The 26,471-nt window shown below is 36.8% G+C and overlaps 1 protein-coding gene across 2 annotated transcripts in view; it reads left to right on the top strand.

Annotated features, from left to right (window-relative positions):
- CGNL1 (cingulin like 1) overlaps positions 1-26,471 on the top strand; it is a 54,721-nt gene that overhangs the window by 11,792 nt on the left and 16,458 nt on the right. For both annotated transcript variants that reach the window (XM_058811033.1, XM_058811032.1), the window contains exons 2-10: positions 2,836-4,435; positions 4,935-5,029; positions 5,947-6,040; positions 6,947-7,048; positions 7,435-7,583; positions 8,084-8,219; positions 9,966-10,178; positions 24,517-24,723; positions 25,009-25,113. In XM_058811033.1, coding sequence (XP_058667016.1) covers positions 2,855-4,435; positions 4,935-5,029; positions 5,947-6,040; positions 6,947-7,048; positions 7,435-7,583; positions 8,084-8,219; positions 9,966-10,178; positions 24,517-24,723; positions 25,009-25,113 — 2,682 coding nt within the window. In that variant the 5' untranslated portion in view covers positions 2,836-2,854. The remainder of the gene's footprint in view (positions 1-2,835; positions 4,436-4,934; positions 5,030-5,946; positions 6,041-6,946; positions 7,049-7,434; positions 7,584-8,083; positions 8,220-9,965; positions 10,179-24,516; positions 24,724-25,008; positions 25,114-26,471) is intronic.

The following is a 26,471-nucleotide window of genomic DNA, read 5'->3' as shown; positions in this document are numbered from 1 at the left end:
TCAGCTCCTGGCCTGGATCAGATGTCGGGATCTCAGTCGGTCACAGCAGGAGCACAGGCTGATTTCATTTACCCACTGTGCCAATCTGAGGTTTTCCAGGGCTGAGGTGTGCACTGAGCCAGCAGAGGTTTCAGATGTTCTCATTTGTGGCATGGTGACATCTGTCAGAGGAGTGGGGCAGACAGATGGGAGAGGAGCAGCTTCAGCCCTCTTTTCCTCCCCTGTTGCTGTAACCCTGCCAGAGCCTGAGCTGTGACTGTGCAATGTGTGTGCAGGAGAGTGACTGTAACTGTAATTAATCAATTAACATAGTTTCAGGATTTCCTCAGAAAGGCTGTGTGTGATGAAAGCCAGTAGTGCTTTTTTTTAATTTAAAAATGCTTACAAAATCACAAAACCACTTTGTGTATTGTAAAACAACTATTTGGTATTATGTAGTTCATGTGAGTATTACACAATGCAGCTTGACATCATATAAAATAGAAATTCTATGTAAAACCTTCAAATATCTGAATAGTAAGGTCATCTGTCTTTTCTTGTTGGGGTCATGGGAATTTATAAATGTAATCTTTTTTTTTGCAGTTCCAGAAAGATAAAATGTGTTATTTAAAAAAATTGTTTAGCTCTTTTATTTCTAAATGTTTTATCCTTTTGTACAGTAAAATTGAGTGTTTTGTTAGTACAATACACGTGAACAAGACAAATCCACATATTTCTTTATGGTTTTAAAGATGAAACACATTAATTTAAGGTAGATTATTAACCTAAATATTGATTCCCCTATATAGTAGAGGAGTTGGTGTTCTGTGGTTATTTTTGAGGAGATGGGGGTTGTTTGGGGGTTTTTTCTGGTTATTTAATATTTTTAGCAACTTTCCAACAAGTTTGAAAGCACTGCTTTTGCAGTCACCCCCAAACAGACATATTGTAATTGTATTGCAGTGTATTGCTCATTTGTTGCCTGTACTGATTGATATAAATCCTTTTTATTTTTTGTCTTTTAGGTTTATTTTTATTGACTCCTTTTTATATTTTTATATTTTTTTAGTTGTTGCCATTGTTGAAAAATCCAGATAAACTTTACTCTTGTTGTAGATCTGCTAATACAGCTTGAAGGTGTAGTGTGCAGTTCCATACACTCATTAGTTTGTATTGGTGGCATTTCTAATCTGGCTGGGATTGTTGAGTGGGGAGTTTTTGTAAAGATCTTCACACACTCCTCCACTACAGATGAGTGCTACCAACTGTGTGTAAATCAGGGGTTTCTCTCAAAGGCTCACATGTGAATGTGCCATATGGGACTTCAATTTATAAGCCTGCTGCTGAGGAGAAGCTGGAGTTGGTTTTTAGAGAGGAAGAGGTTTTTGAGGGGAGCTTTCCTGCTAGGAGGATGAATCGGGTAGAAATTAATGTACTGTGAACATTGAACCAAACTTTTTCATTTGCTGTCAGGAAAAAATGAGAGCTCTACTCTTGACTAGAGTATCTGTGGGAGGTGCTTCATGCTGAGATAGACAGGAGAGTGAAACTGGCTGCAGAGGGTTGTTTTTCCATGAGACATCCTGTTGTTTTGGTTTCCTCTTGCTGATACCATCGCTCAGTGATTTTGGGTTTGTCAGGCCGCAGTGATGACTCAACTCCCCAGCTCAGTTCAAAAGTTTATTCCCTCCAGGTTTTGTGTCAGACTCACAGTCCTGTGTTCCATTCTTCTATAGACACTCATACTGTCACTGCACTGCCTCTGCCTTTAGACAGTTGGCACATAATCTGCAACAGACTAGAGTAACTCTGCCTGCAAACCCAGCTGTTAGAGAAAGAAAGAATGGCATTTAACATTAAAAACACAGGTAGGATCGAATTTATTGTTTTCTACATTGTAACAATTTTGGCACATATAGGCTGGAGTTAGCATTCCTGTTGGATCTGAAAAAGGCACTGTCAGCCTTGGAAATGCGAGCAGTGTTTTTCCATTTTTGTTGCTCAGCAAGTATCTTGTTTTAAAATAGCAACTGGAGGTTTTTTTGAACAAGCTTGCATTTGGGAGATTGTAGGAAAGGTTGTTCTTAGGGATGACAATGAAATAATAAATGAAAAAGTTTCTTTTAAGATGTCATTAGAAACAAATGTTGAAACCCAAGAATGTAAAAACCACAACTCAAAGGAATGAGGATGTTGACCTTCCTTGCAGTGCTTTAGTTACCCGAAACTCATAAAACCTTAAACTGCCTGGTTGTGTTTTGCTCTCCTGGGCTTATGTTTAAATGTTAATATGGCTGGTACTAAATGCTGGCTTTAAAATCATCACTGGTATGTGAAAGGTACAGTCTTCTTACATCCTGATTAATTTGTATGTGATATTGTAAAGACTTCAAGATAGGAGATAGGAACTGGTTTCATAATCGAATGACAGTCATTCACCTATTTAAACTTTACCAAAGTCATTGCTTCTGTTTTCTGAAAATTGTATTTTAAAACTCTGAGATGGCAAATAATTTCCACTTCTGGGTAGTGGAAATACCCAGAAGTCATACTTTGACTTAGAAAATTGTACTGGAGTTGTTTATATTTAAAGTAATTTGATTCCAAAGCAATGAGCACAAGCTCTGTGAAGGTAACATTCGTAAAATGACATGCCATTGATCAGAATGTGTCAGTCTGACATTTGTCTTTGTACCACAGTGTATTCACTTTGGGCTTGACAGAGCTTGGATATTGATTTCCCTGCATTATTGCCATTAGTCTTCATCGTCACATTGAATGGTAAAATAAAGTAATTAATGAAATAATCTAGCTTGCTTAAAACAATGAGAATTTTGTAATTTTTCTCCTGTTCAGATATACTCCTCTGATAGACATGGAGCCATATTTTGCTGGTTTTAAGCACATGCAGCAGGATTATGAAGTCACTCTTGAACTTGCAACTGAAGAGACTCAGAAAACTAAAAATGCACTAAATTCTAGGACAGGATCTTATGGTGTCAGCATTAGAGTCCAAGGAATTGATGGACATCCTTACATAGTACTGAACAATACAGAAGGATGTTTGCCAGAAAATCCTCCTCCTCCTGGAAAAGAACAGCAGGTCATTGCTCAGACTGTACACAAGCCAGCTGTGGACTCCAATACTGCTTTTAAGTTGGACGACAAAACCAGTGAACATACAAAGTTTGCTGGAACACAGCACGTGCAACTCTCTATGCCTAAAAAACTGCAGATAACCAATGTCCATGAAAAGGATAGTGGAATGCCAGATTTTAAAGATGAAACTATAAAATCCTCTAATTTGTTGAATTTTCAAAGACATCCTGAACTTTTGCAGCCATATGATCCTGAAAAAAATAACTTGAACATGGATAATTACCAGTCTTCTCTATGCAGTAAATCTAAGTCTTTTGCAGATGAAAAAACTGAAGCAAAGCCTTGGATTTCCTCATCTAAAGTAGTGTCCCTACAGAAAACAAATACGTACCTTGCTGAGTCAACCAAAGCAAATTCAAAAAAAATACATCTGAACAGGTCAGTAGAAGATCCAAATAAGCAGCTGCAGGATTGTCCCAGCAGCACAATCAGCTCCAGTGAGGTGTGTGTTTCAGAGACATTTTCACCTGCAGGAGGGTCCCCCTGTGTTAGTCCCACTGCTTATCCCGAGACAAAGAAGCCCAGACCAGATGTTCTTCCCTTCCGCAGGCAGGATTCCTCTGGGCCGCTACTGAATGACTCCCGAAGATCCTCGTCCTCATCAGCCACTCCCACCTCTGCCAACTCCTTGTACAGATTTTTGCTGGATGACCAAGAGTACGCCATCTACGCGGACAACGTTAACCGCCACGAAAACAGGAGATACATCCCATTCTTGCCGGGAACTGGTCGTGATATTGACACTGGTTCACTTCCAGGAGTAGATCAGCTAATTGAAAAGTTTGATAAGAAAGTTGATGCTCACAGAAGAGGCAGGTCAGGAAAAAGGAACAGAATTCATCCAGATGACCGTAAAAGATCAAGAAGCGTTGATAGTGCCTTATCATTAGGAGTTGATGTAAATTCAGCTTATTTAGGTGAATTCAGTAAGAGCTTGGGTAAGTCAACTGAGCACTTGCTGAGACCGTCTAAACTTTGCCTTCACAAGCAGTTATCCAGAGATCAAAAGTCACCTTCCAAAGAGACAAAGATTTCTGCTCGAACTGTTGGAAAACTGCAAATGCCCAATAAAGACACCCAGAGCAGCAGTTTCAGCTCTTTGCAACACCATAAACAGAATGGAACAGATACAGAGAGCTTGATGGGTAGATCAGCTACACTCCCAGGACAGAGTAAGAGGGAGGAAGTTAAAACAGTAACTTCTACTTTGTTGTTGCCAAACCGAGTTGGAATTACACCTGAATCAGGAGCCAAGAAGATTTCTGTAAAAACATGTTCATCCGTCCCTAATATACAGGTAATTTTGAATTCATTCTTTAAGCCATCCTTTGCACTTTGCACATGAAAGCTGCCCTGTTGTTAATTGTGTATTTTTCTGGTCTTCATTAGAAAAAACTCCCATCATACAATACTTCCAAATGGGATTGTTCTGGAGAAATGTAAATATAATTTTTTGTTGTTGTTGTAAGTATAGAAAACCTGATTTGTAAAACAACTGATTTTCGTATGATTAAAGGAACATGGTGAGGCCAAACAGATATCAAGATTCTTAAGCATACATGCACAAAAGTAGAATGTGAAAAGATGTATGCAAAATCAAGTTGTTTTTTCTTTTGGTGTGGAGTGTGGTTTCTTGTTGCAGTAAGGCAAAACTCCAGTGGATCTTTCAGAACTTCAGGTCCATAGCACATAAAAGTTTTCATTAATAGGATAAAATGGGGAATTCCAATTATACTGTTTGTATTTACAACTCTCACAGGATATTTATCTTTTGACATTTTATCTTTATCTTTTAGGCAACTCCTGATCTCCTAAAGGGCCAGCAAGATCTTGCACAGCAGACAAATGAAGAGACTGCTAAGCAGATTCTTTACAATTACCTTAAGGAAGGGTCAGTATACATATGTAACTTTTGGATAAGAAACTGCATTTTCTCAATATTTGTCTTCTATTACATTTGAAATGTGAAACAGTAAAGTGAAAGCTATAATTAAATCAAACTTCTCTTTCACAATTATGTATCTCAGCTGTGTCCTCTAAGGCATTATCTGATCTCAAAATACCCAGGCTATCAGGACTTACATAAGGTGTTGTACAGGATATGATTAAATGCACTTGAAACTTGTGAATCAGAATATGGTTTGTATTTTAAATACATCTGGAATTAAACTTTGAATAATGTAGAGGTTGTTAGAGAATTCAAATAGGGCCTCATGGAACTTTAAACCTTTGGGTTTTTAAACAACAGCAATGAAGTGTTATTTCCTAAGGTTTGGCAGAAGCCCTCTGTGCTTTTAATACTTTGTGCACCTGTAACTCTTGGTATTTTCTACTGATAACTTATTGAAATGTAAAGGAAGGTTAAATTAATTCAAAATACACAATGCATTTAAATTTCTTTTAATTCCTGATATAGCAGGTTCTGGGACCTGTTCAAGTGTTATTTTATGTTGCAGTAGTCAGGACTTCTAAAACCTAGAACTACTTCTTATTTCAATATGTCTGAGTAATAGACATGCTGAATATCTGTCTTTGCACAGTCACAATCTTACAAAAGAGATTTGCACTTCAAGAGTTCAGTACTCTTTTTTTGTTTGGTTGGCTTTTTAGAAAACATTTGGAATACAAATTTTTAACTCCTCTCTTTGAAGATTTAGCAAATCATAGTTAAGATAATTTCTGATTTGGTTGTAGTATTTTGTGGTTTTTGTGGAGATTTTTTTTAGATTGGACAGTCTGAATTTGGTTTGATGTTAACAACATGGTAACTTTGATCATATCATTGCTTATTTGTACTGTCTGTTTTAGAAGTCCTGATAATGACGATGCCACAAAGAGGAAAGTGAACTTGGTTTTTGAGAAAATTCAGACTTTAAAGTCAAGAGCTGCTGGAAAGACACAGGTAAAGAATTTTTAATTTGCTTTGGCCTGTTTCAAAGTGGTGCAATATTCAGACAGGGCCTTAAGAATCTGAATCCCCTTAGTGACTTTTACTAGGCTGGTCATGTGGTCCCTCAGGAACAGAGCTTAATTTTGATGGGATGAGAAGGATTAAATGCTTATTGTCTGTTATTTTATCCTTGGGTATAATTAGTAAAAATGAACATTTTTTTCTCCATATTCTTGGTAATCTAGATATACATGTGCTTTTTCAGAAGATTTTAAGTGTAGTGCTCACAGCACAGTTAACCTTTTGAAGAAATCTCTTAGTATTTGAGAAGGAGTTTGGAGCAATGAAGAAAAATGTTAGGCGCACTCACATAAAATTTCTTGGGTAAAGATAAACTTTATTTGCAGAGATAAATGTTAATCTTTTGATTGCAGTGAGACAGACATAGCATGAGAGACTCATGTAGCTTTTGTTATTAATGACAGCATTATTTATTTGCAAAATACATCCTAGAAAATTACCTAAAAGATGTATTTGGAAACCTGTCTTAACATATAAGCATGCTTTCCTTTGATGTCCATTTTTCATAATTAGTGATATCTCAGTAAAATTGGCCCAAAGTACACATTATTTGAGTCATATGTTGCCTAATTTGAATTTTTCTTTACGTTTGTATATTTTCTGTTTTGTTGTCAACATGCCTTGAGCAATTTCCAAGAAGTTTTATGAAAACCAAATCATGGTTCCTTTGAAAATCTTAGCTTGGCCTGACCCATGTGAAAAATCCCTGGTGAGCTCAGGCAGTTGATGCCACGCTTTGTTAGTCTTGCTTGTAGCTTTGCTTTAGATTACAAAAAAGGAACTGTTCCCAAAGAACATTTTGGCTTTGTGGGAATTAATGTCTCTATTTAATTGTAGGTTTCGGATTCTTCAGCTGAAGTAAAAGTATTGGTGGAACAAAAAGCAGAACTTGAAAGGAAAGTGGAAGAGTTGGAGAAAAAACTGGAACTGGAAATTAGGGTACAGCACTTTATTGTTATAAAGCTTCTGAATATTTTAAATACGCTTTTTAAAATAAGTGACAACTGATTGTCCAGCTGATTCCCTTTTGCTTCATATTCTTCTTAATCCAGATATACCAGTGCTTTTTCAGAAGACTTTATTTAAGGGGTGATTGGTCATAGCATTGTTACCCTTTGTAACAAATCTGTTCTTAGTATTTGAGAAGGAGTTTGGAGCAGAGAATAAAAGTGTTAAGCACATGCACAATGCACTTCTTAGGTATCTGCTGAGGTAAATGTTAATCTGTTGATTGCAGTGAGACAGACACAGACTGAGAGACAAACTGTATTAATCATGTAGCTGCTGTCTATTATTTTGCCTAACTTTTGGTGTACAAAATTCAGAATCAGCAAAATTCCAAAGAAGAGAGAGATGCTACACGAGCAAGTCTGAAAGATCTTCAGTTGCAGCTTGATCAAAGTCTATGTGAAAAGGAAGCCTTAAAAAAGCAGCTGGAAGAAAATGAGAAGGAACTCAGGCAAAACCTGGAAGAGTGAGTTAATTCTAGCAAAGTTATCATTGAAATTTTACCTTTTCATAAACCTTTTAGATTAAAAGTACCTTAAAAGTGTCTCTAGAATATGTTGATGGAACCAGACAAGTGACATTTGTTCCTGTAGAAAATGTTTATACCATTTAAAAGAGTCGTGTCTTTAGAATATCTGGAAGGAAGAGAAAGATTATAAATTCAGCAATCTTCCTCTCAGTGCAAGTTGCTTTTAATATTTCATGGTCAAAATATATAGTTGAAGTCTTTGAAGTGTGGAAACAGTTCAATAACTAGAGTACCAGGTCTGAAATAAAATACAACTCCCCACTTAAATACCTAGTTAGAAGATTTCTCATTTTTACCCCTCTGACATTTATTTTTTCTCCCTCATTTTATCCCATTCTCTTCTGGGTAAGATGGGAAAGTGTGTATTTTTAGTACTTGAATGAACAAACTAGTACTTCCACAAATTAAAAAACTCCTCTCTGATTTTTACTGATGAGGCTTTTTCAAGTGAAGATGGAGCAGGAAAAACACCAGACTGAGATCAGAGATCTTCAAGACCAGCTCTCTGAGATGCATGATGAACTGGATAGTGCCAAACACACTGATGAAGGGGAGAAAGAGATTCTGATTGAGGTAAGTTAGGAACTATCAGAAGGGGGATCAGAAAAATTGCATGAAAAGAGACTTAAGATTCTGAAATACATGCCTTTGCTTTTCCTCTGCTATTAATCCAAAACAATGTAGCATTATTAGGGGCCATAAGAAAGCATGTTAGGATAGCAACATTACCCTAAAAGGAATACAGAGTGTAAATACCATTGTTTTATGGAGCAGGAGATCAGATGTCTTAATGGTTGACTGGTGAGTTATCCACTATTACCAGATAATAATCTCAGTTTTAGCAATTAGGAGCTGGGGTAAGAGCAGGGAAGATCAGTTTAAAAAAGATCTATATATTATCAAAGCAAGATGAGATTCAGCTAAAAAAATTTAAATAACTCAACAAAGCAGTCTCTAAATTATTTACTTGCTATTGCTGGGACCAGGGGGAGAAGGGATGAGCCTGGAGAGGAGCAGAAGAGTTACAGAGTTTCTGTCACCTTGGGATGAAAGAGGAATTGGCTGTAGCCCTGGTTATACTAATGTACTGATGATGAAATAGAGAACACAGCTTATTAAATTTGTTGATAAGGATGTGTAAGAGTATCAGTGCAGAAATATTAAAGATGTTTGCAGGCAAGATCTGCTGAGTAGAATAACTACCTTGTTTTGTATGGGTGAGATTTGATTACTCTTAAATGAGTGTCATAAATCTCAGGCACTCTAATTGAAAGTTGAACACAAGTAGGGGAATATCACAAATGATGATGATAGTACTGAAAAAACATTACCTTTGAAGAAGGACTTCAGTCTGAATGGAGGGAAGAGTCAAAAATACATCTTACAGAATGTTGCTGTAAAGGTGATAGTAATCAATTTTTCTATGTTGTGTGGAGATGGAGTAAGGAATTAGAAACTAAGCTTCAGAGATTTAAAGAAAATGTTAAAAAGTTTCAGTTAATACTGATAATTAAACAGAGGAAGATGCTGCCTGGGATGATGGTAGGATCCCTTCCATTGTAGGCTTTTAATGGCAGAGTGGGTGATGTGTGTCAGGAGTGGTTTAGATGTCCTGAACCTCCTTCAGTGCAGGGGAAGCCTGCATTCTCTTTGAAAGTACAATTATTCACAGCTGGAGAAATACCAAATCAGAGAATTCTTGAAGTGCTACATTTCTGATTGTTTCTGTTATTCTGTGTTTTTGTATGCATCTTTAGTCTTCAGATTCACTGACTCTCCAGTTCCTTCCCAGAGATTTGAAGTGGGGAAATGACTTCCAGGGTTGCCCTGGTGGGAGGAGGAAGGGTGTGAAGACATGGGCTTGACTGGGAAGCACTTGTTTTGTCTTCACTTGAAGAAGCAACTTTATTTATTCTTTCCAGCAGAAAAGAAAGCAAAGAATTATCACTGAGTTTGTTTCTCTCGCAGCTGGGGGAAAATACTTTATCTTTGGTCTTATCTGTCTCATTGCTAGTGAAAGCACAACGTAGGAGTGACTCCTGCATTATTTGCAGATGGCATAACATACACCATTAAAATATTTTGATAGTTTTGTAGCATCAAATGTGTTGACCTATTATATAAAATATCAGCTATGTGTTATACTTCTAATAATATTAGAGTTGAGCAAATTTTTAGCTTACTGTGAAAGCTGTAAGTAATATGTTAGTCATATGGAACAAAGTTGTCCTTGGGGAGCTGAAGTGCTTTCTGTGAGACCTAAACAGAACATCCACAGGGGCTGTTTGACACACAGCTGTGTTTAATTTTGGGCTTTAGGAGCTGATGCAAATGAAGCAGGATCTGCAAGAAGTATTGATAGCAAAAGATCAACAAGAAGAGATTTTGAGAAAGAGAGAGAGGGAGCTCACAGCTTTGAAGGGAGCACTTAAAGAAGAGGTATCCAGCCATGACACAGAGATGGACAAACTTAAAGAGCAACATGATAAAGAATTGCTGGATCTACGGCAGAGCCTGGAGAAAGCGACAGAGGTACGTCAGTGCTAGCAATTACCTCTACAGGGGAAGGTTCTACCTCAATCAGATGCTGTAAACCAGATGCTTTCAGATACTTTTATTTTCTTAGCAAAGTAGGCAAAGATTTATTTAGGCCAGGAAGTTCTTGGCTGCTGATACTAAGTTTTATTTCATACACATCTCATGTTTTGATTGTTTGTCCCAGCTGAAGTTGTGGTCCTTTCTTCAAGCACTTATTTACTGAATTTGTTTAATTGCAGACTTTGAGGGAGAATAGATGGGAGTATAGTGCAGAGAACCATTTGCTTGGGTTAAAGAGAGTCACCAAAACCTTGAGGGTGCCCTTGAAGAGCTCCAGTGTGCTTTACCAGTCATACTGTTGAGAGAATTTCTAGCAGTTCTCTGCAGCTCTTTGCAGCCCACTGTTCCTACATTCAGCTTCTTGTGTCATATCCTGTTCCCTGGCTGCGTTGTTCCCCCTTGCCCATTCAAATTCTCAATTATCAGTACAGGGTTTTGTGTTTTATTTTGTGTCCTTTTCATTTATTGAACTTATGCTTGTTTACTGAATAGTCAAAGGAATGTGAGCACAAGAAAACAGCAGGGATTTGGGTGTTTCAAATGAGACAGGAAGAAAACAGAACTGAAGGAATTGCCTCTTCCAGCATCTGCAGGAAGCCTTTGTGAGAGGGAGAATAGCAACAGTTTCAGATGTGCATATTTATTATTGTTTTCCAAAAGATGGCCTTTGTGAAATTTTCTTTTTAGAGACAGCAGGTAGGAACATATTGAAAGATTTTTTTGGTATGAGGACAATTCTCTTAAAGTTTTGAGCATTCTTTTTACAGTGACAGCTTTTTGTGTCTTTTCTGTATTCCCTCATTTTATTTCTCAAATGTTTGAGAATATTTCTGCAGGTGAACCGGGCTTCACCAGTATGTCAGAACTGTAGGCCCAGTTTTATGCCTCGAGATAGCCATGCTAATTTATGTCTGTTACCTACACTGGTCTTAGGTGGGTTGCAGTTATCCTGCTGGTTGTAACACAGAGCTGAGGGGAAATTAAGCTTGAAGCTGGAAAGAAGTTTCTAAGCTTTATATGCTCTATGAGCAAAGTAGCTCATGTGGAAGATGCTGGATAGGTATTGTATGATCGAATTCTGACAGAAGATTTTATCTTAAAGGTTTGTTTTAAATGTGCAATCTTCTTCAGAGGTTAGGAAATTTTATAAATGCTAGTTTGTTTATGCAGCCTAGGACTTGTATTTGAGGTTGTTCAGCTTTGCTTAAATGTGTTGTTTCTCTTTGTTTTACATCATCATGAAGATATTTGACTTGTCTGAGCTGCATGAACTGAATTAGTTTTTTTCCTTGAGAGAAAAGTAGAACATTTAAATTATCATTTTTTATTAGACAGTAATCGTAGTGACAGCTCAACCTCAATGAACCATCTTTTCAAAGTTAGTGCATGGTAATTTACTGTATTTCAATTATGGAGCTGTAATTACGACTGACAAGAAATGAAAGAGGAGTCTGTTTGGCATAACAATAACACAGTCTGGGAAATGGCTCTATGACTGGGTTGCTGTGGCTTAGAGATATTTATAAATAGCATTTATTTACTTGCATGACATAGTCTATCTAATGGTAAATTTAATAAGATGTACAAAAGTGAAATTTACTTGTATAATGTTGGTCTAAGTACCAGTTCTCTTCCCATTTGAGTTGAATGTTTTGCTTTTATTTGAAGTAAAAATTTTAACATGTTTAATTGGAAGGAGGTGTTTTCTTTCATTTTTGAGGTTTTTTTTTTAATTTTGCTGGTGTTTGTGCTCAATGATTTCTTGAAGCACAGCATTATCTGTATATTTATCTTTATGCCTGCTGGCTGAGATTTGTTGTCGAGTTTGATGTATCAATTATCAGGAGAATATAACCATTCTCTGCAGGAAGTTTCCTGACTGATCTGCTGTGATTTTATATATATTGTTCATTATTTGGTCACTAATTAATCTGAAATATCCAGGAGACATAAACAATTGAAGCTACTTGGCCTGTTAATTTTTGTTTTAATAGATTACTGCAAGCTGGAAAAATTCTTCCCTGATGGCAGAACACAAGAAACCTACATCAAAGATTAGTGGGAAGAGTCATTCTGTTGTATTTTATCAGCAAAACAGGAGTGTAAATGCTGTAATAGTGGTTTATCATACAAAAAATGTGGATATGGATGTTTGATAGATCAGGTTGGATCAGGACTTCTATGTACAAGAGTGTTTGTGCTTATGTTGCTTCTAAATCATCCAGATTGGTGCAATGAATAAAGGTGTTCTGTGATGTGTAGGCTGTTAAGGAAGTTTCAGCTTGGGGAAAGGAAGTAGTTTTTATGCCAGTGTTAAATCAACCGAATTTTCATCTGCTGGAGGTGTCAGATAGGTTGGCAAGTAATGTGCAGTGCATTTAGTCTGTGTGACTGCCACATAGATCTGTTTGCAAATAATGTTAGGGACATACTCGAGGTTATCTGATAGAAGAACAGAGCAGAGTTGTTTGTCATCATGATTCTGTTCTCGTGCTCACTCACATGGTGCTAGTTTGGTTTTTTTTGTTGGGTTTTTATTGTTGTAGTTTTCTAGTTTCTTTTTTTTAATAGAGAATTTGAAATAAAGTCACAAATATTTAAGATATTATTTTTCTTTGCTACAGTTTACCTTTTTAAACTTACTTTTGTGTTATGTCTTCTGCTTGTGGTGGTCTTGAAATGGCTGTCACTATTCTTGACTTCATTGATTGTTTATTGAGACAGACAGACTATTTCCATTTAACAGCAGGAAAAGTTTTGTTCTTCCGTAACATACCTCTGTGGGATAATAATTACCTTTAATTTAATAATAAATTGAAAAATTAATGTCTTTCTGATTAAGAATAGATGTCTCCATAACTGCAAGAGCTAGAACAGAGATTAATATGAATTCTACTCCAGTTTTAATGTCATAGAAAAATTTCTGGTTTTTTATCTGACTCTACAACACAACAGGCCAGGATTGTGCTATTTTAACCATGAGTGCTCTGTTACTGTAGATGAAGTGCCACTGTTTCAGTAAAATTAGGAAATAGCTTTTGGAATGTAATGCTGCAGGTAAAAGGTTCTAGCACATTGCAGCTAATGCTGTTCTAATTCCACTGAAATTGTATCAGCTCAGGAGGGCAGTTGCAAACTGCACAGCACTTCAAATTTGCATCTGTATTTAGAGAAGCTAGCTGAACAAATGATGTTGTTCAGAAAAAGCTGTAATCATCACGTTAGGAAGAGGCTTATCTAAACTTTACCTTGACTGATTTATTTGGCACGTCATATCTCTGACCTTGTTCTCAGAGTGATAGTACAGACACTCAGAGTTCAGAGCTGATGATTTATCAAGGTATTTAAGAATGCAGTGAAGCTGGTGATCACGTTACCATTAACACATGTGTGTGTTACATATGATTATGTTATAATTAAAGAGAAGAAGGAATTTTACCAGAGCAAATGTAGGAACAGCAAAAGACAGTGGTTGCCTTCTGCACATGTTATGAACTAAAATGGTCCTCCTTTAAGATAAGAAAAAATATAAATCTCTGGTATTATACATGAGAAAAAGCTTTGGGTTTGGGTTTTTTTCATCTTGTTAATTTAGCTGAATCTAGCACAAACTGTAAAGAACTTTGAAATGAAAAGTAACTATTGAATCTTTTTCTATTTAACCTGATAATATGACGTGTCTTCCTCAAAACTAATAAAAATCTCCCATGTAGAGCAGAAACTTAAAAACTGGCTTAAGCATTCCAAATGAGATATACTCTGCATGCCTTTTTTTATAGAAATGGTTTGGAATTAGTTGAAATATAAAATGAAACATAACTAAATTAGTATGTTCTGAGAACCTGTTTTGGAATAATACTGTACAGTGAACAGTGGTTAGCTGAGTTACTCAAGGAAAAATGAAGGTATAAGTGTGGAGCATTGCAAAACCACTTTGGTGCTTTAAGTGATTTAATGTATGTAACTGTAATATTATATATAAGTCTAAAAAAAAACCCAATGCCTTGTTTCAAGCTGAGGTGAAATCTTGGGGCTATAATGAATCATGCTAAAAGCCCATGGTCTTGATAGCAGTGCAAGAAACAAATGATATAATAAGAATGACTTGGGCATGGAAACATCATTATGTGCTCTTATCCATACATCCATAACTCATCTGAATCTGCATCCTGAGTGCTGTGTCTGAGGCTGGTATGTTCACCTCAAGCAAGATACACAACAATTGAAAAAGATTTAGAGAAGGTAATCTAGGATTTGAAATGCCACTGGTGGATATTTTATTTCCTCTGCCTGCCTGAGGCAGCTTTTTTCATGTTGAAATAACACTTTTTTGTTTCAGTTCTAGAAGCTGGTTGGTAACAGGTCTAAACTGTGTACAGAGTCAAATGGTGCAATGAGTGACCCAAGTCAATGTTTCATCTTTCATGACCTAACTTCTCTCCCTCTTTCATTTTCTGCCCTCTTTTACCAGCCCTCTAAAAGCCTGGTAAGATTCTGATTGATTTTCAGTGTGCTACAAACACAGATTGGGTGGGGGAAAGAGAGGGAGGGTACACAGATGTGTGATGGTGGAAGGAAAGCTGCAGACACTCCTTAAACAGGTAGTGTTATTGGAAATGCCTATTTTAGAACTGTATAGGAAAAGTTTGGAAGACAGATTTGCTTTGTTTCCCCCAATGTGTCTGTTCTGTGTGTGGAAAGGAAGTTGGTAATAGCATCATGCATGTTTTCAGGACCCATTTAATGAAGTACCAAACAAATTATGGAATACTAGTGTTGTCAACAATAATATAAAATGTGCCTCTAAAGCACTCTTAATACCTAAGTTGGTGACTGTGTATTTAAGTTCCACCTCCTCCAGTCCTTCATTTCCTTGCAGTTTACTCCTCCATTTATTTGGTGGATCCCTGTGTGGGTTTGGGTGCAGGCAGTACCATGAAACTACAGCTAGTGGGTTTTATACTGTATGTAGAGTCAAGAAAGCCTCTCAACAAAATTGTCCTGCAGAGTTCTGTTTGAGTTGGATTGGACCACATTATAGGATATTAAAAAAAGAATCCTGTGTATCTGAAATAGTCACTTAACTATTGTGGCCCTTTGTCTGCTAGGACTACTTCAGTAAGTCTGGTTGGGAAGGGGGGTTGTTTGTGTGATTTTCCATTTTCTTTGTTTCTGAAGCTTTGCAAGAGCTTGTATAGCCAGTTCCTTCTTTAATGCCATCAGCAGAATCTCTAATCTGTGTTAGCAGAAGGCAGTTTATGTGTTCAGGTGATTTTTCTTGTGACAGTGTAAGTTTGTGTGTGTATGTATGGGAAGTATTTGACTCTGTCAAACAGAGGGAACACTGTGAGCACAGAGTTAGTTAATATTTGACTCCAGTCTATCCAACAACTTCTGACCTTCAAAAGACTGTTAGTATAAGCCAGTCTGAGTATGTCATGATACATAGCCAGGGGGATAACATGACATTGATGCAGGTACTAGTTAAGAGGGTAATACCTTCCTTGCCCTGGGTTTTATAACTTATATAAACGTTAGGTCATGCCTAAGTTGGAAATTTTTGTTTCATGTGCTCTGTGTAAAAGAGGGCTACATTCTCAGCCTTCAAATGTAGGTATTTAAATCTTTCATTATATCTCATAAATGAAAACCTAAATAGTTTTGGAAGTAATATTTAAGACATGGTACCATTTCAAGCAGTGAAAATGACCTTTTAAGAAAACAAACCTTTTCTCTAAGCTGTCACCAGTGAATTTAAGAAGTTATAGAGTGGCTCTAGCTGAAATGAAATGAGAGACCAGTCTGATTTGCTTGTTAATTTGTGCACTTGCTTACTGAATAATCTCTTGAAGTACGGCAGAGAATTTAAGCTGCTTGCAGTGTACCTTGTGAAGAGAGGGGGAAAAGTCACTGACCCTTTTCATAGGTAATAGTTAACTTCCAAAGGCATAGCCATGTGTTAAAGTTGGCTAGGCCTCAGTTTGAGATTATGGGAAGAATTATTATAATCCCTGTCAGGTAGAAAAAGAGTAAGTGCAGCCATTGAGACTTCTTTTCAGAAGTTTTGTTGGTTTTGTTGTTACCTTTTTTTGGGGAGTAGGTAGGATGGCTTGGGTGGGTTAGTAGCCTAACACTCCATTTGTAAGGAATTTTGTCACTCCTTTTGTAGAGATACGAGATTTAATTGTTCATGCTATCCTGTGGTTACTCTGTTATTCATCCTAAGGCTTCTAGTCCCTGCTTTAAGAAATAGTGTCTAGGGTTAGAAGAATTGCCTAAAGGTAAACAGTGGGTAAAAATGCCAGAACTACAAGCAGAAATAAAAACCTGTTATTTGCATTCATGAACTTTGAAAACTAGGTGACTGTAGCTGCATAATACTGATTTCAGAAGCTCCCTTTACAGAAGAGCTAATAATGATTACAGGTGAAGAGTTGTCCCTATGTGGAGACTCACTGTGTTTGTATTTTGTCCCTTTGTGTCAGTCTTTGGGTGCAGAATGGTTTGGGGTTTTTTTCTTTCTTTGGAAATCTCCTGCATGTTACCTAAGGAAATCAGTGTCTAGTTTTATTTAAACTATTTTGATTTGTAAAAAAAGAAGAGGAAAAGACAATAGATATTTGATATCTCCATCACTGCTACCCCCACTGGATCATCTGAGGGAGCTGGGTAGATATGAATCACTGAAGCCACATGAAACTTCTTACATGTAGTTTAAGAAGTTAAACTAGTCCAGCATCAGCCTAAAAAGGTGGCCCATGAGTCTTCTGAGCTGATTTCACCAGCCAGTACCATTTCCCTTTTTCAGAAGGTTTTGCAAGATTATCCTGTCATTTACTTAGATTGCACTATTATGAATATGAAAAAAAAAAATTTGAAAATCTGTTATGTCCATTGAAAAGCTCCAGTTTGTGCCCCAGCTCATTTTGAATGGAGATTTATTCTTCAAGTATGGCTGTTAAAGAACAAACAGGTAATTGTTTGAAACAATTTCCACAGAATAACAGAATCAATTAGGTTGGAAAAGGCCTCTGAGATTGAATCCACCCTATGGCTGAACACCACAATGTCAGCTGGACCATGGCACCAAGTGCCACATCCAGTCTCTCCTTAAACACCTTCACGGACAGTGACTCCACTCCTTGGGCAGCCTGTTCCAGTGTCTAATCACGGGGGCTGAGAAGAAATTCTTTCTGAAGTCAAGCCTAAACCTGCTCCAGCCCCTCAATGCCTTTCCTGGATTGGGGAGCCCAGAACTGGACATGCAATACCTGATATTCAGTTGAACTGGATTCTGAAGAGAAATATAAAGGTTTTTAGAAGAATCTGCTGACTTTTGCCTGATCAACATTGGATGTAGCCAAAATGTAATGATTCTAATACATGGCAAATGAGATACTTAAAAACCACACACTTTAGGTCTTCCTTTATTTTGTAAAAGGACTCTAAGGATCCCATAGTGTGTAGTCACTGCCAAAGGGGAGTTTCACCAGCTAAAACATTGAAGCCAGCCAAAACTATTTTTTAATGATCAGTTACACAACCTCTCTCATGTCTTTGCCAATGTTGAGGGTGTGGTAAAAAAAAAAGGTGTGGAGCCACAGAATATTTTCTGCATTCCTATTCAAAAGTATTTTTCTGTATTCAGATTGAAACTGAACATTTCATTTGCCTCTCAAGGACCTTGATGGGTGTTCTGTCCAGTTTCTTTGGGTTTACACAATAATGAGTGGTGGGAAAGATTTTGATGCCTTTTATACTATCTGTTCACTGCTTGCAACAAAGTTCAGAGTAGAATACTGTATAAATATGTTTGCTTTACTGAGGTTTCTGCAACAAAGGAGTTGGAACAATATTTATTGTTTTATTTTAACTTGTAAGTTAAAATGACTAAATTTAATATGTTTAAAAATACTTCTGGACACATATATAACTACATACAAGGACACAAACCCAAGCTTTATTAGATTAATTTCTTGTTGGGCAAAATGCCTGAAAGGAGCAGGATGAAAGGTGAGGGAAATGTATTTTACTGCTGATGTTCCCTAATGTTCCATCGGCCTAGAGCTGAAAACCAAATGCCACATGCATATAAACTCCAGCAGATGTGACTCTGTGGCTCAGATAAGCAGATCTGTGCTGGGTAAAACTATAGATCAGGTGTACATGCCAAATGAAACAACACACACACATATATATGTATGTAAATATATGTATATACATATGTATGTAAATATATGTGTCCTCACTTTCTTCTCATCTGCTAGGAAGTAAATGGAACTTGTACATACTATGAAAAACATCTTCTGGAGAAAGAATTATAGACATTTTTTTCACAGATTTTTTTAATTCATTTTCTCAACATTCCTTTTCCTGCCATCAATAAGTAATGTTATTCTCTGTATTAAATACAGGAACATGAGAGATAGAGAGATTGGTGTTGAGAGGATCCTTTAATTGTGCACGTCCAAACTATAGTTACCTAGGGTAACATTGTTTGTCCTCATAAATTCCCTCATATATTCAGGGTACAATTGTTGCTCACTTTAGTTGCAACTGTGCACTCAAATCAGTGGAGACCAAACCCCAGTGTCTCAAACACCAGGGAAGTTAAGGAGCATGTGGTTATTGATGCTCTGGAAAAATTTGGCTGAGTGATTTGCCTCAGGAGGTCTTTGGCAGAGACAACAACAGACTCCAGATTCTCTAGGGTTAGTTTTGGGTACCTTAGCTGTGAAACTGTCCTGTCTTTTTATTGCTTCACTCATTTCTGCTGTAAACTCTGAACTTCTTAAGCTAATTGACTAATCCTTTAAGCTTCAGTATTAAAATGTATGAGAACTATTAAAAAGTCAGTAGTATTGAACACTATGGATTATATTCTGCAATGTATGATTTATTTTTGTGGTCAGAAACAGATTTTTTCAGTGAATCTTTCTTTTAGGATTTGATAACTTGTTTTATTTGGTTTGTGTCCACTGCTGGACTAGTAAGTAAAGTTACTGCATGTGTACTGTGTCACAATGACAACATCAGAATGCAGAAGCTTATCTTCAGTCAGTCACAGAGGACTTTGTATTGTGGGAACTTCTGTACAACTGTGTTTTCATTCTTCTAGATGAGCTTCTTTTTCTTTATTCTTAGCTTTTTCCAGAAATTCACAACCCATTTCCATCTCCTTTTCCCTAATCTCTGTAGCTTAATGTTGCTGATAAGGTTTAGATATTCTTAATCAGGAGTTTAAACATTATGAAATTTGAGAAAGTATAATAAAATATTCAGTGGATTCAAAGGTAATGAATAAGAAGGTGATATGAGTGTGGTTAAGAAGTCTTGGAATGATGTGGTTATTAAGAGAAAGGTATTGTTCCTTCAGAGATTGAGGAGATGAATATCTGAACGTAAAACACTACAAATGTAGGCACTAGAAGGCACTGAATGCCCTGGAAGACAGAGCAATGACAGGCAGATTGAAAGGAAAGACAAAACAAATGCAAGTAAATAAGCATAATAAGCAAAATGCTATAGGGTATTTACATGTATAAATATAATTCTGTAATACAATGCTGTAAATAGCAACAGTAACAAGTTGGTTTACTAAAATATGCTGCCACAACTAGTAAGTGGGACTAAAAAGAAATAAACATTTTCTATATCATAGGGAAGAAACTGCAAAATTTCAATTCACATATGTTAATTTTAAGATCCAAAAGAGCCCACTTCAATTTTTGATGAAATTGCTCCCCTCTCCTCCTGGTTTTTGAGGGGCTTGAGGTTTTGCAGAGGTGTTTTGGTTTTTGGTTTTTTTTTTTCCTTTGTATGGCAAATATGTCTGAATATAGAGTATTTCATTCCAGGTTTTGTTGACAAGAATCTTGTTTAACCAGTTTTGTCTGTTTTGTGCTCCGTATGTTTATGTGCATAATCTCCTTTAAACTTTCTGAAGAGACTCATCCACAATTCTTTGAACTATAGTTCTTATATTAACAATGTCTGTTAATGTTTTATATTCAACTTAAATCATTACTTTGTGACCTTCACCTAGTTCTGTTACCATGGGTTAAATTATATAAACTTAGTTAAAATAATTGCCAAAACTTTTTCAACATCCCCAAATAAATAAATGTAAAGGATTTATGAGTGGGCACCAACAGGAGTTATTAACTGATGTTATGTCATTACGCCTTGAGGATCATGAGTTAACTCAAGTGTTTAAGTGCAGCACCATTACAAACAAGTCACATGTGGACTGAGGGAAATGGATCCCCAGCACAACCTCTCCCTGACTGGCTTTTTCCTCACTTGTACTTACTACCCCTTCAGTGTCCAGTTTTTCTTCTTTGATCCTCATCACTCTAACCCATTAATTGAATGCTTTTGCAAACAGCTGTTAATTCCTTGTTTTGAGTGTGGGAGCCAGTCCCTGAATTTTCAGTGAAAATATGCATCCCTGCTCATGTAGGCAGCACCCCAGAGATTACCCCTGGCTGCTGGCAAACACTGTAGGACAGTTTAAAGTGTCCTTGTTGTTGCCACTTTCAGCTTTAACCTATGAAGCACAGCAGTTACCATTCAGACTTTATCAACATACATAGTAATTTCACTGTCATTTCAATGCGGTGGTTTTCATATCTTTTACTTCCATGTTTTGGTAGGGAAATGTTTTGCAGAGTATAGTGAGCCATCCCTCATGACAATGTAGAATTGTACCTGTGGTCTGTACATGGCACCCTGCCTGCCAGCTGGGTGGGACTGCAGGAGCACCCTGCCTGTGTGCAGGGGTTCCGTGGCGAAGGACACAGCAATCCCTCTGTGTGTCACCAGTGCCCTGTGTGGCCTGATAGCTGAGCCTTATGTAAGTGTTCAATATATGGACAGAGATCTCTCTCCACCAGGTTCTCCCTAATGGTGTTGCTGCAAGGTCTGTCAGAGCTGCATTTCAGTGCTTGTATGCTCTGTGTATGCTCTCCAGTGATCCCCAGGCTTTTTGCTGTCGTGTTCATGTGTTTTCCCAAGAGCAGGCCTGGAGGGGAGGTAGAAGGTAATGTGGGGTGCTAGAGAGGACTGACAATGGAGAATACAAGGCAAGAGATGTGGAGACTTGATACTTCAACTTTCTGTGGTAATATGCTATAGGACATGGCATATGTTGCCAAAAGCTCTTATAATCCAGAAACTTCATTTGTGCCAGTGAAGAAGCTCCGCATGAAATTCTCAGTGCTCTAGGGAAAAATGAATATAAGCTTTTTACTGTCTAAACCCAGCTGTGTAATTTGACTCTTGGAGAAATGATACTATGTGTGCTTTTTCTTATACAAGATACATCTAAACTGTATGTGTATGGCTTGACTTTGTTTAAACTTCATTATCAAATTGAAGATACTTTTGGATTGTTTTGTCTAGCATCCTCAGGGTGATCATCCATGCCTTATTTGTGTAGTACAGCTGTGTAGGGTAAACTGATAAGATAGATACTCCTGTGTTTCTTTTCAGTCTTTCCTGAAACAACTTGAAAAGATGTTGAAACAATGTGTACAGTGAAACCACTTTGTGAAGAAAATTCCTTGTAGTCTCCCCAGATTATAAGTAACAAAAGTGTTCACTGTCCAACTCCAATCCAGTGCTGCTCTCCATATATACCATGAGAGTTTTCTACCATCTTGTAAAAGTATGTGTTTGAAAGAAAGGAATTTTGTCCTTAACTTGTTAGAGAATTTGCTTTGGCAGGTGTAACCTTTGTAATGATGCCAAGGTCATCAGAGACCTGTGAAGATCTGCTGGCCAAGTGCTGGTCACTCAATCAGCTGGGACTTTAGCAAGGTTTTATTTATATATCCAATTTATTTCCAAGATTTAAATTAGGTTAATAAAGGCAATACTTGCAACTTGCTCCTTATGCTTCTCTACATTTTTCATGTATTCACCTAACTTCTTGCTAACATTCTGAAATATATAGTGAAAAGGAGAGCAAATAATAGTTGAGTTTAATGTTAAGTGTCTGTATCCTAAGATACATACTACAAAAAGCAGGCTGGAGCACATCTCTGGATATGATGGCATCAGTGTAATCCGAACTTAATTTTGAACTTCTTAGGTTAAATAATATATAGAGAGAGATGTTACTTCTGTGTTTATATATGTGTATGGATCTCTGGGGTGGGTTGTTGTGTTGTTTGCTTTTGTGCATGTGTGCATCCACGTTTAGGTAAATACTGCTTCCTGTGTTGGGAAAGTAGAGCAAACCATGGTTGATGTAGTGGAATCTCCGGGTCTGATGTGGGTCTACTGCAGTCCTCTCTTACTGTGCAGCCCCGTGTAGGCAGTTGGATGAAAAAGAACAGACAAATCAACATTCCTTTCCCTGAACTCCCCAGCGTGCCTCAGCTGCTTTCACTCAGCTCCAGAAAGGAGAAATGAGACTAAAAGGAGCCACTGGTGGAGTGCTTGCTAATTAGTAAAACTTTGCTGCTTGCAGAAAGCAAAAATTAAAGGAATATATAAATGCTATTGAAATTCCAGTATGTGAAAAAGCATCAACAGAAATTTATTTCAGAGCTTTTAACCAGTCATGTATTTAGAAGAACAAGTTTTTTCAGGATTTTCAAAAGACCAGAACTTGTCAGCCTGCTTATGCTGCCAGTTTTTGTATAATAAGTTCATTGACCCTGTAGACAGTCTGAGTGTTTTCTGAGTTACTGCTTTATCTAATTTGCATGATTTTAAAGCTGCTGCTTGCTAGAAAACAGTCTAGTGAGGGCATTCTTTGTAAACACCCTTTTATATAACTTTACTTATTCCTTTTGGGTAAGGAGAGGGGAAGATCAGGAGCGACAATCAAAAATAGTGTCAATGAAAAGTGATTTTCGTGCTTTCATAAAATATTTCACAAAATAGTTTCTGACTAGTTTGATAGGATTTCTTTTGTTCTTACCCAGATAAATACAATTTCACATGCAAAAAAAAAAAATGTTGTGCTTCAGTAATGAATGTGTAATTACTTATTGTTACCAGATAATGTAGAGGCCAACGGTATAAAAGGATTTGAGAAGGATTAGAGAAATTAATGGATGATACATTCATGGAAGAAAACCAGTGAGAGTTGGGAGTGTATAATGATGAATGGCTTGCCTCATAGTTGTTCTTCCTCTTGTTGCCTGTAAGCATCAGCCATGGCCATGAGAGAGAATCCTGGTCTAGATTGATTCCTGTGTTTGTTCTGATGTTCTTGCTGTTGTTTGAGGTGTTGGTGTAGAAGACAGTGGGGCTGCATTTGGAAATCAGATCTTTGTACAGAGTATTGTTTTGTACCAGCTCCTGAATGGCCAGAAACAAGAACCATCCATTATATCCTGGGTTCTTTTATGTACTTTGGAGGGTATTCTGAATGAAAAGTCAGTGAAGAGAAAGGGTGAAATCCTTCCCGCTCTTTACCGAATTAAATGTTTGAGTGCATACTTGGTCTGTGTTACAAGAGTATAGGTAGTATAACAATATAGACAGATAACTTCCACTCATGGCTTCCACAGTAAATGGTAGGGTGTTTTAGAGGGTAAGTGGTAAGGTGATGATTAGCTCTGAAAAGTAACATGCTGCAGCCAGCTGTCCTGCAAAAAAAAAGCCTAAAATCCAGTGCCTCAAGTTGTGTTGTATTGTTCATTATTATAAATTGTGTTTGTGCTATGTATTGATTTGAGTTTGTGAAAAAAAAAAAAAAAGTGTATATTTTTGAATACAAGTTGAACTTGGTATTCAATACAAGTGGAAACACCACTGTTTATTTAGTGTAAAGATCTCTGTATATTATCTGTCATTTACTCTGCAGCCCCACCAGTAGCTGCATGGATGTAGTGTGTTGCATGTTAGTGCTTGGAATCATCAGTGGGGTAATGCTACCTAAATTTTGTGTTGTTGTGGAAGACACTCTTCATAAATATGTTCTTCCTTAAAGATCCATATGGCTTTTTCTATCTGTTAAATGTTTTAGTTTACTTGCAATCACCTAAATGGGAATTGGTAATGGAATATTTTAGTGCAATAAAGAGGAAGATGTTAAGGTGACAATATGAGATGACAAGCATGAGAATGTTAAGGTGTCATATGTTACTTTATCGTTCATATGGCCAAGGAGAAAAAATGCTAAATATTAAAGTCTCTGTTGATATTTTAATGTTGTATCCTAGCTGTATTTGCTGTGATGCCTTATGGAACTCCTGTTGGAAAACAGCATCAATTCTTTTTTTTTCCTAAACATGACATAATTTGTTTTCACTAGAGTGCTGCTGTCCTTGCAAGTGAAAAAAATGCTGCACAAGAGGAGCGAAATAGTGTAGAAAATCAAGTCAAAGAGCTGATTGAGGAAAATAAACAATTGAAGAGAACACTTACTGAGCTAGAGAGGAAAATTGAGGAGCTGCACAAACAAATTGATAATATGAAAGGAGAAGAAAATTCAGTGAAGGAAAAATTAAAGACATATGAGGTAAGTTAAGCAAACAAGCCCTTTAAGTAGTCTTCCTGTTTGCAATGTGTTCATTGTAGAATAAAAACTGACCAAGGGGAGGATGGACAATGCCATAGGAAAGGGTAAGGAAAACCCTGACTTATGTAGGAAAGATTTTCCCATCAAAAACCAGAGTAAAACCAAGTCACACTTTGGGACTGGGGAAATCAGTAACAGGCCAGAGTGAAAGGACTTTACAGTTTTTACTTGTCAGATTAACGTCCTGGCCACTGTTTCTAATTGTATCAAATTGCATCATTGCAGGAAGAGAAGCAACAATTAGAAGAAGCTTTGAAACATGCTGAAAAGGAGGGAAAAGAATTGTTGGTGTTAAAAGCAGCTTTGGAAAGCCAGCTTGAAGATATGCAGGTAAGAACAAGAAGAATTTGGATAATTTAAATTTTAAATTTTCTGTTTACCTGAGTCACTATTCCTTTCTGTAGAGTTATGTCTCATTCTTTTTGAAGTAGACTTTTTTGTAAAGTTTAGGCCTCACTTCAGTGTTCAAATGTGGAATGAAACCTTAGCATTCATCAAATTAAAATGGTTTCCTTGATGAAGCTTTTTTTTTTCTATTTCCATGGATCTAGCAAAATTTAGGGGAAATGAATTGCCAAATAAATAAACTGCCTCAGGTTTCACAAATCTATTATTTTCAATGATCATGCAACTCATGAAGGTATTTACATGTAAAAGAATAAAAAGCTGTACTTGAATATAAACAAAAATATTGTTAATGGACACATATCAGGACGTTTGCTTCTCTATTTTTAGGAGCCTGTCTTGTTTGCAAATGTTGCATGGAACTGGAATATTTAATCACAAAACCAGAGACATTTTACATGTATCAGTTGGATTTGCAGCCTCTTAAAATCTGAATGAAATCCTCTTTCCACCTTGCTCCTTAGTCCACCCAGTGTCCAGGACAGGTTATGCTTTCCCTCAGATTAGCCCAGAAATTAAACATGTGAGGAATGCATCTGCTTCAAAGATGCATTGGAGAGAGATGTTGGCAGTGTTGTGTATGAGTCAAGACTGGGTGATTCAGGTCACAAGAAAATTCAGATCTATTTATTAATGAGAGGAATGTGTATAAATCTTGAAGCTGTTCTTATTTACCTCATATTTGGTGTCTGCAAAATCCACAAACCTAATTTTTCTTCTCTGTAATTCACCTTTTACATAAACCAAAGGATTGATTTCAACAGCATCAGTTTAGAATTCTCTTAGTTTTGCTTCTAGAAGCTAAAGTTTCAAGGGATTCTATCAAAGAAGTCAAACTCAAAAGTGAGGTACATGTAAATTGCTAGAGCCACTGTTTAATATTGAATGGATGTTTTCCCCAGTTGTCTTCAATGTAAATTTTACATTTCTGTTTTGAAAATCTAAAAATGAAACTTGTCTCTAAGTGGATTAAAAGCCCAGGAAAGACGGTGTTAATTAGCATGTTCTCATGGTTCAGTTAATTATGGTAAAAAATAAAAATAACGACAGAAAGAAAATACTTCTATGTCTTTAAAATTTAATGTGCTTCAAGAATATAAGGTTTGAACAATATGGGTGAGTTTTGTTTTCACAAAATGATGTTTTGAAGCTGTTGTAACTTCATGAATAAGTGTTTCCTCTGAAGCTTTTGGTCAGGCTTGGTGTTTGGTTGTCTTATAATGTTTATACTTTTTTCATTTTAAATTTGTGTACCTGCTCTCCCTCACTGTTTCTCCTCATTT

This window comes from Ammospiza caudacuta, chromosome 10 (genome assembly GCF_027887145.1).
Source record: "Ammospiza caudacuta isolate bAmmCau1 chromosome 10, bAmmCau1.pri, whole genome shotgun sequence".
NCBI classification, from domain to species: domain Eukaryota; kingdom Metazoa; phylum Chordata; class Aves; order Passeriformes; family Passerellidae; genus Ammospiza; species Ammospiza caudacuta.
The sequence above is the reverse complement of the archived record's forward strand: the minus strand, read 5'-3'. Positions and strand labels throughout refer to the sequence as shown.